Genomic DNA, 13232 nt, shown 5'->3' on the forward strand with positions numbered 1-13232 from the left:
CAAGGGTGGAAGCACCATCTTTCAATTGGCCAGAGCAGCGCTTTGCGATGTGTCGTAATGCTCAGCCAATAGGAAGCTTGCATTCCAAACGGCCAGGCCCAATCGGAAGAGGCGGCACTCCATTTAAATGCGTGTAGCTGGGAGAAAGCTTTAGGAAGCCGCCATAGCGCTTGTTATTTATTGCTTTTAATTCGTATTTTAGATTCCCCGTTACGTTGAGATGGCGACTCGCCGGGCTGCTGTAAGTAATGCTGCTGTGCTCTGGTTATGTAGCGCCCTCCGGAGGCGCAGGGTGTATTACATGCTGCGGCCCTAGTTCTCTCCTCTTGGTGTGACTCTCCTGATTGTATGCAGCCTGCTACTATGAGTATAACGTCTCTGTTCTCATACTCCGCCTGCCTATAAGGCGGGCACTGCTTGTATGTTCCCTGTGTGCAGGCCTTACAGTGACTGTTATCCCCCTGTGATGGGAGGCTCTAATCACTGTATAATGTTTGGGCTATCTGCTCTCCCAGTGATGGCTGCCTATGCCAGTGCCCTCTATAGTCCTAAGCAATACTATTGTCCTGTTATTGTAATACTTCTGCCACCTCCAGGAGCTCCTGTTGCATACCTATCACCTATGTGAACGTCTCAAAGTTTCAGGTAGTCCTGACACTCAGCAGAGTGCTATGGCCATACAGGGGTTACACCATTGTTCTGTGTGTAAAGTAGGCTGCTACCTAAGGTGGGGCAGGCCTGAAGGAGCAAAGGTAGAACACTATTGTTTAGTTAACACTGTAGACTGGGAGCTGTACTCATGGATGTATTTGACGGCACCATAGCAAAAGTTTATAAAGGTCCCTATGTATGGTATGCTTTTGGGGCATCCCGATGGTCTGGAATGCTGATGCTTACCTTACTGGACCAAAATACTGATGCCGGTCAGAATCCTGGTGCTGGCATCCTGACCACTGGGATACTGAAGGTAAGTAGGGAGGGGGGTTAGTGGTTAGGCACTAAGGGGGAGGGTTAGGGTGTGGGGAGGTTGGGTTCAGGCACCATGAAGAGGAGGAAGGTTGGCATACTGACCATAAAGTGTTGGGATCCAGGTGTCAGGATTCTGACCGCCTGGGTCCTGTCTGTTGGTATTGCATACTGATTCCCCTATGTACCACCCATGGTGAAAAAATGTATATAACACATGTAACTTTGACAAGGAAGTTGTACCTATGACTGTACTGTATCTGGTGTTGAGCTGATGGCTTTACATGAATAGGGTCCAAAAAACTGGTAAATCCTGCTGAAGTCTTTTAACTGATGGTGTAGCTGCAGTAAGGTTAATACTTATCCAAGTGTAAGCTGATCATTCCTTAGAAGTCCAGTTGCTTTGATTCTTCCCATATCCTCTTCTCTCTAGAACACCATTTAATAACATGCTGTTATGAAAGCTATTCTGCACTAAGATTGTGGTAGGGATGGCCATTGACATCGATGATTTGACTGATGTTGAATTTTTACATGATGGGGGGAGAACCAGATGGTTTCCCTCCATCAATGGTAAAGTGTAAATTTTTTTTTTTGTTCCTGCAAGGTGCCAGGACATGGAGCATAGCCCTGTCCTGACACCTGCAGTGCCCCACCCCAGGTTCTGTTTGGCCCACGGATCAGTCAAAAAAGTGATAACCATCAGTTTGAAATCGATTGTCACTTGCTAAATTGCTATCAGTGGTAACCACACCGATGGCCAGCCGTAGCTTGTGGCTAATTCTCAGTTACTATAGATCTGCAACTATTGGAGCAGTGTGGTCCCTACACACGGAATGATATAGCTGACAATCCGATGCATTGGAATGGTGAAACGGCTATATCGTTCTGTGTATGCACAATATTGTGCATTGCGCGCTCCAATGGGGTTGTCTGTTGATTTGCCCGATCTTTCTGCATGTTCAAAAGATCTGGCAACTCGTCAGATGATCCCATGCAGCACTATTGGGTTGGAGGAGGAACCGCATGATATGTTGGCCTTCGGATTGTCTGTCACATTGGTGGGTACACATCGTACCATGTGTACCCACCTCAGAATAGCTGTTTTGTAGGTCTGCTGCTGCTCATGAGATGTCTCCATCCAGGGTCCTCGTGAAGCTGACAATGCTATTGCAGGAGCAATGCGTTCTAAAGCCCAGCTGAATGGTAGGAGAGCTGCACTCGGAGAAATAGGCAACAAGGTGACTGTACGTGGAAAACAGCCTTTAGTGAAGGTATGGTTTGTGGTCATCAGGGGTAGACTTAACAGATAAGCAGGTATTATGTTGTAATTTTGGGGAGTTTTCTTTGCAGAACACTAATGCAGTGACAAAGACAATCAACCCTCCTACTACCAAAGTGACAAATGTGGTTACAAAACCAAAGTCTGTTCCTGTGAAGGTGACTGTGATTGAATCCCCTCCAAAGGTAAGTTGTGGTCATTGAGGTTAATATAGGCCTGTAACTTCAATAAAAATAGATGCTCTGGTGGGCAGGTCCCTAACCTTGTGCATGGGCTTACGAATGGTATTTTTTAAAATTGTATTGTGTAGTTCAATATGAGACTATAACATCCAAACACATCGAACATTGCACCTTCTAACTCTTGTCCATTAGAAACTACTTTGATATTTCAATCTGTCACTGTATGCTGCAATATTCTAATGTGTCTTTCTTGCAAGGTTTCTTCCCCAATTCCTATGGATGTGTCCATTAAAGAGGAAGAGGAACTGTGTCAAGCATTCTCTGAAGCTTTAACACATGTGGAAGATATTGATGCAGAAGATGGTGACAACCCTCAACTATGCAGCGAGTATGTCATGTCAATCTACAACTACCTAAAACAGCTCGAGGTAAATCATGAAGATACTGAACTTTACATTGATTAGCTAGCAAAGGCCTGCAAGTCTGCTGAATGAAACACTACTTTATACAGTACAAACCTTTTGAAGAGTACTTTCCAGCTTAGACAGATCATTGAACAGAAAACTCTAAATTGTTACACGTTCACAGCCTTAAGGTGGGTACACACCTGACAGTATATCTGCAGATGGTCATTCATACACACTGAATGGCCATCATCTGCTTGTACCCTCGGGGGCAGGACCCGGTGGTCAGGGGCAGGTCCCGCCCCCTCCTCACGGCTGCCGCTATATACGGCAGTCTGCCGACCACCCGTACACACCTGCCGATGGACAGATGTCTGCAGACGTATCTGTTAATCGGCTGTGCAGCACCAACATTGTGATATGTCGGTGAACGACGACATTCACTGACATATTGCAGGTACACACTGGCCAACGTGCAGCAGATATTGGCCGATCAATTGATCGGCCAATGTATCTGTCAGTGTGTACCCAGCATTAGTGGTTTCTCACCTTTTGTTTGCTATCTCTATATATACAGTATGGGTATAAAGTTTAATGTAACCATCCCATACAATAATTTGGGATATAGCCCAGGCGCTGAAGGGTTGGTTGAAGCTTAACAGATTCAATGTGGCTGTGTGGGGAAGTCATTCCCACTAAGCAGAAAGGGGTATATGAAAAATAAAGCAGCTGCAGAATCTGTTAAACACAATGAAGGGTCTCTCAAACCAATGCAGGAAATATATAATAAAAAATAATTATGTTAATAGAACAATAAAAATGTCAAGCAATGAGGCAATTAGAAAACATGTAGCAGCTGTATTAGTTGTAAAAATCATGCAAATGAGCAATCTAGAATTATTAAAAAATTCCTGGACCAAAAAGCATTAGTCAGTGGCTAATGATAAGCCTTCAGGAAGCACCTGCTTATAATATAACAATTAGTGAAAGTGTTATACTCTGTACATTAGCCGGCAATTGAACACAGTAGGCAGAATATAGTCAATTGAGAGCTGATGCAATGTTACCTTCCGTGCAGGCTGATCAAACACAGGTATTGGTGTTGTGATCGAATTTAAATGGTAAGGAATGCCGCGACCAAGGATGGTTTCAGATCTCGACCCAACTGACGATGGAGATGCAGAGGGGGAGTAGGTGGCCGCTCCAGAACTCAGGGTCCGGCAAATGGAAAACTGAGGGCTCTATGAAGGAGTGACAGCTCTGACCTGCATCCACAAGTGGGCCGTGAGCGCTCAGGAACAAACAGAAGCGTCAGATGGTGTGAGGCTCAGGAACAAACGGAATGGTCTATTCTGTGCAAGGAAGCATACAGCAGTGGGTCTAGGGACCAGGTAAGAAACCAGTGACGGGCATCTACGTGTTTCAGCGTCCTGACTCTTCCGTTTGTTCCTGAGCCTCACACCATCATTGGCCCTTAACAGCGTCTCTCTCCCTGCATCATCACGGAACACTGAGCCCTTTGCCATTTACCTGCTTACCACAAAGTCAGAGGGGCCGCACCATCCCCTTCTGTAGTCTCCCCGCTAGTCTGGTCGAGTGCTCACGGCCCACTCATGGATGCAGGTCAGAGCTGTAACTCCTTCATAGAGCACGGAGCCCTCTGTTTTTCATTTGCCGGACCCGGAGTTCTGGAGCGGCTAATTGCTTCCCTCTGCATCTTCATCAGTTGGGTCGAGATCTGGAGGCCAGCCATCCTTGGTAGCGGCATTCCTTACCATTTAAATTCGATCACAGCAACAATACCTTTGTATGATCAGCCTGCACGGAAGGTAACATTGTATCAGCTCTCAATTGACTATATTCTATCTGCCTACTGTGTTCAATTGCTGGCTAATGCAGAGTATAACACTTTCACTAATTATTATATAATAAGCAAGGTGCTTCCTGAAGGCTTATCATTAGACACTGACTCTTTAATGCTTTTTGGTCTGGGATTTTTTTTAATAATTCTAGATTGCTCATTTGCATGAGTTTTACAACTAATACAGCTGCTACATGTTTTCTGATTGCCTCATTGCTTGACATTTGTATTTGTCTATTAATTATAATAAACATAATTTATTTTTTTTATTATATTTCCTGCTTTGGTTTGAGTAACCCTTAATTGTGTTTAACAGATTATGCAGCTGCTCTATTTTTCTTACTAACAGTAACTATGCTTCTGAAACTATTTGTTCATAGAAATATATATTCCTGTTTTCAGACTTGCCTATGAAACATACAAGCTAAAAATCATTAGACACTTATTACATGCAAACAGAGCATAAATAATGGTTAAGGTAGTTTTGACATAATGGACAGTTTTCATAGGTTTGTGGACTATAGTACAGATCATTGCTGTTAAGACTATTCCTGACACTGTCTTCAAAACTGCCTCAGTGGTATGCTATAAACAGGTGTGTAGCTAAAACTGTTTCAAAATATCCTAAAGTTCCTCTTCAATTTCATGGCAGCCATAATTAATTGGCTTACTCCTTAACTGAGTAGAGGGGGAGGTGGGGCCGGGGTGGGAGACAGGTGTATAATGTGACTTTCTTCCATTATCTGGGCAGAGTGTAGGTGTTTGATCAAAGTGGCTTACCTGGTCCCTGCGACACAAATGCCAGGATAGCCTTGTGGATTTCAGACTTTATCCATATTTTACTTTTCACTTTGGGGACAAACTACTTGATGGCGAGGTCCAATTCTTTGGCTGTAAAGTGTCTTCCATGATCAGGTTAGGAAATTCCTAACTAGTGACATTGCTTACTTGCCCTTATGCACTATAGAGGTCTGCAGGAGAAACTAACCATTGGGGCACATCTATGAGAAATGAATATCTGCCAATGTTTCAAGTAACTGGCAGTAGAGGCCTAGTATAAGACAGGGGTTTTCTTAGGTGACATTCTTGGCCATTTAGAACTTAAAAAAAAAAAAAAAAGCATTCTTAAAATTGATGTGTTGGAAGCAAGGACAATGGACAAGCATAAGACCCTGAGCAACTTTGACAAAGGCCAAATTGTGATGTCAGGATCTCCCAAAGGGCAGATATTGTGGGGTGTTCCCGGTATGCAGTGGCTAGTAACTACCAAAAATGGTCCAAGGAAGGACAACCCCTGAACCAGCAACAGGGTTATGGGTTCTCAAGGCTCACTGGGGGAGCGAAGGCTAGGCAGCCTGGTCCAATTTCCACAAAAAATCTGTTGTAGCACAAATTGCTGAAAAAGCTAATACTGGCTGTTAAGGTGTCCAAACACACAGCGGTGACCATTGAGCAAAAAAAGTGTGTGGTCCGACTGAGTTGGATGGAGTGCACAATGGAATGTGTAAACTGCCCCAGGTAGCTGGAGTTGGCCGGCACAACCTGCATGATGGGGGCAACAACACTGCTGCTGCAGCCGGGAGAGTCCCAGGATGGCTGGCAGAGAGAATGCAAGGAGCTGGCTGTCAGAGGGTGGGAGGCAGGCCTCGGGTGGCGATTGGATGGGGAGATACTGTAAGATCTCTATTGGCTGCACACAACCAGATTATATAGGTCATCCACAATGTCCTGCATGGTTTGCTCACTTTTCAGGAATGTACCTCACTGCCTATAGCTTGGGTAAAGGACGTGCAGACTGGGCATTGCAGCTTGCTGCAGACCTGTCAGTGCCTGTGCTGACCCCTGTCCACCACTGAAAGCGCCTACAATGGGCTTTTAAGTGTCAGAACTGGACCTTGGAGCAATGTAAGAAGGTGGCCTGGTCTGACTAATCTTTTCTTTTCATGTGGATGGCTGCATGCATGTGTAAATTACCTTGGCAAGAGATGGCCCAAGGATGCACTATGGAAAGAAGGCAAGCTGGTGGAGGCAAGGTGATGCTCTAGGCAATGTTCTGCTGTGAAACCTTGACTCCTCCCATTCATGTGGGATGTTACTGACACGTACCACCTACCTGAACATTGTTGCAGACCAAATTCACCCCTTCATGGTAATGGTATTCCCTGATGGCCGTGGCATCTTTCAGCAGGTTAATACTACCTACCATACTGCAAAAATTGTTCAAGAATGGTTTAAGGAACATGACTGTTCACTTGACCTCCATATTCCTCTGATTGAACATCTGTGGGATATGCTGGGGAAAAACAAGTCTTGAAGGCTCCATCTTACAGTTCTTTAAGGATCTCTTGCTAATGTATTTGTGCCAGATACCACAGTACCCCTTCAGAGGGGTTGGGTATGGCATGCCAGCAGTCAGAGCCCTGGCATCCCAGCAGGGTTAGGATACCATCTGTTATAATTGCCATAGTATTTCAAGGAAATTAAGCTAACAGGAATCTACCTGTCTTGTGCAGTCTTACTTGCTCCCATGTAGGCAAAGTTGTAATCAGGCAAGTGTCGTCAAAGTTCAATGTGCTAGTAGGGCTCAGCACTGAACAATGAGGGTTTTTTTTTTTTTTTTAAATAAACACAACAAAATGTTCTTTAAAGCCTAAAATCCATTGACCATTTTAGCTCCAGCAATCTGTAAGACCAAGGTATCTTGATGGAAAGGAGGTGAATGAACGCATGAGGGCTATCTTGGTTGACTGGCTGGTCCAAGTTCACTCCAGGTTCCAACTGCTTCAGGAGACACTGTACATGGGTATTGCCATCATGGATCGCTTTCTTCAAGTAAGTTGTCTTAAAATCTGATAAACCATGCTTTACTTAAATTTCAGTTAAACAGCTCTCCACCTGCTAGGTCCAGCCGGTCTCTCGTAACAAGTTGCAGCTGGTTGGTGTAACTGCGCTCTTAGTGGCTTCCAAATATGAAGAGATGTACACACCAGAGATCGCAGACTTTGTCTACATCACAGACAATGCATACAGTGCTTCACAGATCAGAGAGATGGAAATGATAATTCTGCGTGAGCTGAACTTTGATTTGGGGCGACCACTACCTCTCCACTTTCTGAGACGTGCATCCAAGTCCTGCAGTGTAAGTCTGCATAAATACTGATCTGTAAAATCTATCTAGCTTCTATTTTTTTTTTTTTTTTTGAAGACTAGTCTAAGAACTGTAGCAGTTTCTAAAGCAATGTAGAACACTTGTAACTCAATGTGGTGAGGCTATATACTACAGTGGTATAAAATATACATAAGCTAATATTTCTCAATGAACAGTGGTTATCTGTTCTCAGCAATACTTTAATCTTTGGTCAAATTTTACTAAATCAATTCTGTTTCATACATTATTTCTGAAAGTGCAATTTACATGTGTATATAATTTGGTGTGTGGGTTTGTCCCATTGCTATGATACATGGTGGATTGAAATTCCTTGAGTTCTTTCAAATTATTTATACAGGCTACAAGGCTAACTCTTTAAAATGTGTTCCCTTATGTTGTGCAAATATCAACTCCTAACAAAGCCCTTATCCATAGGCTGATGCAGAGCAACATACTCTTGCAAAGTACTTGATGGAGCTTACCTTGATCGATTATGACATGGTCCACTTCCACCCATCTGAGATAGCATCAGCTGCACTATGTCTAGCTCAAAAGTTGCTTGGTCAGGGGAGCTGGGTAAGGTCAACTTTTTTTTTTTTTTTTTCTCTTCTATAGTAGGATTCATTCTCTACATTTTGAGTCTTATATGGGCCATACATATTCTACCAGATTTTCTCTTCTGCCAATCTATTTCCCCAGCAGTATGGGGAATTGGTGCAATACATTTCAGATGTATGGGCCCCTTAAACTAGTCTATTCCATTCAAGGAATATCACAATGTTGCTATTTGAGGACACTGAAAAGTGGGTTGTTTTTATCTGCCATTTCAATGAAGTGTACAGCTAAATTGGCTGAGTAGATCTGCTTTTATCTAAACCTGGTACTTGCACTAAATGCCGTGTCTAAACTTTAGCACAAGTTCTATACTGGGTGACTCATTGCTCCATTTCTTACCTGCAGGGTGCCATGCAGAACCACTACACTGGCTACTCTGAGGAAGACTTATCTCTGATAATGAAGCACATGGCTAAAAATGTTAGAAAAGTCAACCAGAATCTGACAAAGCATGTGGTAAGATAATGGGCAGCTAGAGGGTTAGGCTTTAGGAACAGGAATGAGTAAATGTGCTGATCTACTAGAAGACAGGCAAAAGATTGTAATCGTGCAGTCATTTGTCAGTCTGTGGTGCCTACACTGAACGTGCAGTCGTTCAGTATAGGCAAAATCAATAATCTGCAAACATGCTGAACCTATTAGTCAGGTTGACCAGCATGTTTGCACAAAGTCTAAAAGACCAATTTTTTTTTTTTTAAACAATCTGCGAACTATTATTGAATTATCATTCAATTGTTCATTTTAATCTAGTGGATAGGCACCTTTTATACTCTACTACTGAGTGTTCACTGTAGGATATTTTAGTGCAGGCTAGTGGTCCATGAGGCCCCATGTCTTTAACTTTGAAGGACAAAATTGGCCATATCACTAATGCTGATGTATACAGTTACATATACATAAGTAGTATAATCTAATCAATGTTGCATTATATGTATAATAATGCCCCTCATTCACATTAGACTTTGACATTAGGAAGTCATATGTGTACTTTTTTTTTTTCAAATGGAATATTATGAAATTGTCTACAACCTTAATTGAGGTGACAAAGATTGAAGATATTGCAGGAATCAATCCATTCATCTTCTCCCATTCCATCTAGCACTTAAAAAGCAAGACTGGTAAAGATATGACTATGTAGCGGTGAAATTCCAGTAGTCAGACCTACCACTAGTAACCCGGGTCCAATTATCCAGAGCAGGCAACTTCCTCACAGCTATTCTACTAATCTTCAATACCTTCCTAAGAACACAGCCGGCCTGAAATTGCCCTAAACTCGGGCCAAACCAATTGATTCAAGCAGGAGCTGTCACTGATAACCTGGCAAGAGACTATCTGGAGAATGTACTGCAAACCCAGATGAATGTTTCTCATGCTGCAGTAGCCACTGAGCTGTCATTCACTGACTTGTGGGCACATAACAGCACAAGCTTCACTGTGACCACATGTCAGCAGGCTAGTAATTGGATGGGGGAATGGCCAGATCCTATTGGTTGCGGGACATTCCCAGACTGTCTGTGGGGGTGCTGTGCTCTGCCTCTAGGGTGCATTTGAATATTTACAAAACTGGTAGGGTGTGGTGCTAGGTGCATAACACTAATGAAGGGAATATGCTTTAGAATTCACCCTTGCATCTCTAACTTCTCAAGGCCCTGTTGGATGAATCTTCCTGACATGTTTCAGCAGTTGTAATTGCTCTTCTCTTTCAGGCTGTAAGAAACAAGTATTCTAACAGCAAGCTAATGAAGATCAGTACCATTCCTCAGCTGATGTCTCCAGTTATTACTGAATTTGCTGCAAGTCTTGCCAATAGACCGGCCTTCTGAACAGCACAGGGATACAATATTTTGCACTTTTTTTATGACACTGCCTATCTGGCATAAATGCTGCTGACTCTGTACATATGTTTTTTTTTAATGACTTTTTGTTTGTTTTTAAGCTTTGAGGATTTGTGAACTGACTCCTGAATCTAAAATAAACTTGCCTGTTTTTTTTTTTTTTTTAAACTCTTGTCCTCCTAAAGATGTTTCTAAACTATCCAATGTTTGGCTAATGCCAAATGCTCTTGGGTTCAAAATATGTTGAAGGGTATTTGGTAACAGGTAAAGAGGGTTCATGGCAGCAAACTTTGGGGCTGTTGGTATCTCTGTACTAATTGGCTAACTTCCCAACTCTTAACTTCTATTGTTCATAATTATCCAGCCGTAGCCCTCGGTGTTCTCGTCACAATTGTCTAGCTGTCTGACATTAAGCAGCCATATGAGGGCACACTGAACACTTGTATTAAGACTTGGGTGGTTAGTCCTAGCAATTTGGAGCATCCAAAAGAGAAAAGTAGGTGCTCCATACTGTAGTAATTTAAAAGTGTGTTTTACTCAAAGGAATGAGAGAACTCTCATAGGTGTTTTATACAATCACAACAAACTCTCAATAACACAAATGGCAACATGCCTGAGCCCAAGGCGTCATTTTGTGTTTCCAAGATTTGTTCTGGACTATGACATCAGCATTTGTTAGCCCCGCCCAAACATGTTTCATCACAGGTGGACTTCGTCAGTGGGTATGTTAGGGCTGAGCCCTGGCTGTGCTTACATACCCACATGTCTCAAGACAATCAGACTAGTCACATGATCTCTAACTACTACTATTCAGGTTAAGCTATAGGTTTTCGCTGGAGGGAAAACCCAATATATTTAATCATAGGTGCCATATTGTTGTAGCCCAACCATGTTTCAGCATGGTATACTACATGTGCCATTTTGTTGTCTTGTTTTAATAATTAAAACAAACCTATTCTTACAAGCAAACCACCCATTGCCCACATCTTAATTGATAAACTTGAATTTTTTTTTTTCATTGTCTGAAAAAGCTTCAGATGAGAGCCCTTGATTTGATCCTGGAAGAAAATTATTGCTCTCCATACTGCTAATTTCTTTGATTTGAGGATGAGTCTCTCCAATGGGGACCACAGTCCTTGTGTGACTAGCTGCAATAGATGTGCCACCAGCCTATTGAACTTGCATTTTTAGTTGTTATTTGGTATTGTGGTGGTCTCTTTACTTTCCAAAGTTTTCCACCATGTTGGAGAACTTTTTGTTTATTGTTCCAGCTTTGTAATGTAGAGGTAGTCTTCTGCAGCTGAATTTTAGTATATTCCACTGCAGCTTCCTCATTCGCCATCTTGTCCATGGTACAAATCCTATGGCTGACATCATGCCTAGGAGGGATAACTTGTGTAACTGAATCCTGTCACACCTCTCGACCAGTGTGACCAGTTAAATTCTTTTTATATTTGATTTTTTTTGTATCTTCTGAAGGTGATCTCATACTGAACAGTTTCTGTGAGTTCTGAAACTAACTAAACTGGTGTCAGTTGGCTTTTCTCCCAATCTATCTGGCCGCATGGTTCCCAAAATCTGATCCCGACTTTATTTCCAGCTTTGTCTTTCCTGAAATTAAGCTATTGTTGAGATATGGCTAAATTAACAGTCCATCTACGAAGTTGGGCATCGGTGTTAATAAAACTTTTGGTGAAGTTGCTAGGCTGAATGGCAGATATGTGAACAAAGTTTGTTCAGGTTACAAAATCCTAAATGGCTCTGATGCTGGTGTCTGACTGGTGCATGGAAGTAAGCATCCTTTAGGTCTAATGATAGTAAAAAATAAACCTTCATTCCCATTAGAATTTTTTTTTAGTTTCCATCTGAAACTCTTGCCCAAACAAATCTGTTACTCTTAAATGTAATTGTTATGAAACCTGATTGTTTCTTTACCAGGAACAGCTGAATAAAAGCCTTTCCCTCTTACCATCTGAGGTACTAACGTTATAGCTTGTAAGTTTATTAACTTACAAGCTTAGTCCTTGATAAAATTCTGTCCCGCTTGGAAACCTCTTTGAACTATAACCAGGAAGCTGGCGGTCGATCGCTGGTTTCCCAACTGATTAGTCCCGGCAAGGTACAAATGACAGGTGCTCCCGGGGGGGGGGAGACTTTGGGTTAGGCACCCCCTGGGAGACTTAAGGTTAGGCTGCAGGGAAGGGGGTTAGGTTTAGGCACTTAAAGGGGAGTTAGGCACCCCTAAAGGAGGGTTAGGGGGTAGAATTAGGTTAGTTTATACTTTCCTTAAGGACGATCAGGATTTTCTCCCCTGTCGGGATTAGAACCACTGGCAAATCATAGTTCCCAGTGTTTATCACGGAATCACTATCTGTAAAACCCCATTGTCTTGAGATCTTTTTCCAGTTCTCTGCAAAATTTGAAGTCTGCCTCCTATTAACATAATAGTCTATGTCCATAAGCTCTACCATGGGTCTGTCATAATGACTGTCTTGTCATGCCAGCAGAGTATTTTCTATTGTACGGTCTTCCTGGCCTGTTGCTTTGTCTCCTTTAAACTGTTGTAGAGGTTTGTATGTGATATCTTGTCCACTTATCTTAAGGCAATTTAGTAGACTCTCTACTCCTGATCCTCTGTGTCAGCGACTCTAATTTATTTAAAAACCATGGTGACCCCTCATATGGTAGTGTTAATCTATTAAGGTGAGTACACACCTGACAGATATATCTGCAGATGATGGCGGTTCATACACATTGAACGGCCATCATCTGTTTGTGCCGGGGGGTGGGACACAGTGGCTGGTGGGCGGGTCCCACCACCTTCTCACAGCTGCCGATGTGGCTACAGACCGCCCATACACACCTGCTGATGGACCGATGTCTGCAGACATATCTGTCCATCGGCTGTGCAGCACAGCAAATGCGATATGTTGGTGAAT

At 42.7% G+C, this 13232-nt stretch overlaps 1 protein-coding gene across 2 annotated transcripts; it reads left to right on the top strand.

Moving 5' to 3' along the window:
• On the top strand, window positions 1–10633 carry LOC148540314 (G2/mitotic-specific cyclin-B2-like). 2 transcript variants are annotated; one of them, XM_088443202.1, is made up of 9 exons: window positions 1–241; window positions 2112–2240; window positions 2320–2433; window positions 2688–2858; window positions 7369–7527; window positions 7598–7834; window positions 8279–8419; window positions 8804–8914; window positions 9558–9745. In XM_088443202.1, exons 1-9 carry the CDS (start codon window positions 221–223, stop codon window positions 9594–9596), a joined length of 1122 nt encoding a protein of 373 aa, XP_088299328.1. In that variant the 5' UTR covers window positions 1–220; the 3' UTR covers window positions 9597–9745. The 2 variants fall into 2 exon arrangements, with proteins under 2 accessions (XP_088299328.1, XP_088299320.1); XM_088443194.1 differs by lacking the exon at window positions 9558–9745 and adding an exon at window positions 10165–10633 and having other exon boundaries at window positions 9–241.
• Window positions 10634–13232: the final 2599 nt, after the last annotated feature.

The sequence above is a fragment of the Taudactylus pleione genome, unplaced genomic scaffold (genome assembly GCF_031769625.1).
Source record: "Taudactylus pleione unplaced genomic scaffold, aTauple2 ptg000019l, whole genome shotgun sequence".
Classification (NCBI taxonomy): Eukaryota; Metazoa; Chordata; class Amphibia; order Anura; family Myobatrachidae; genus Taudactylus; species Taudactylus pleione.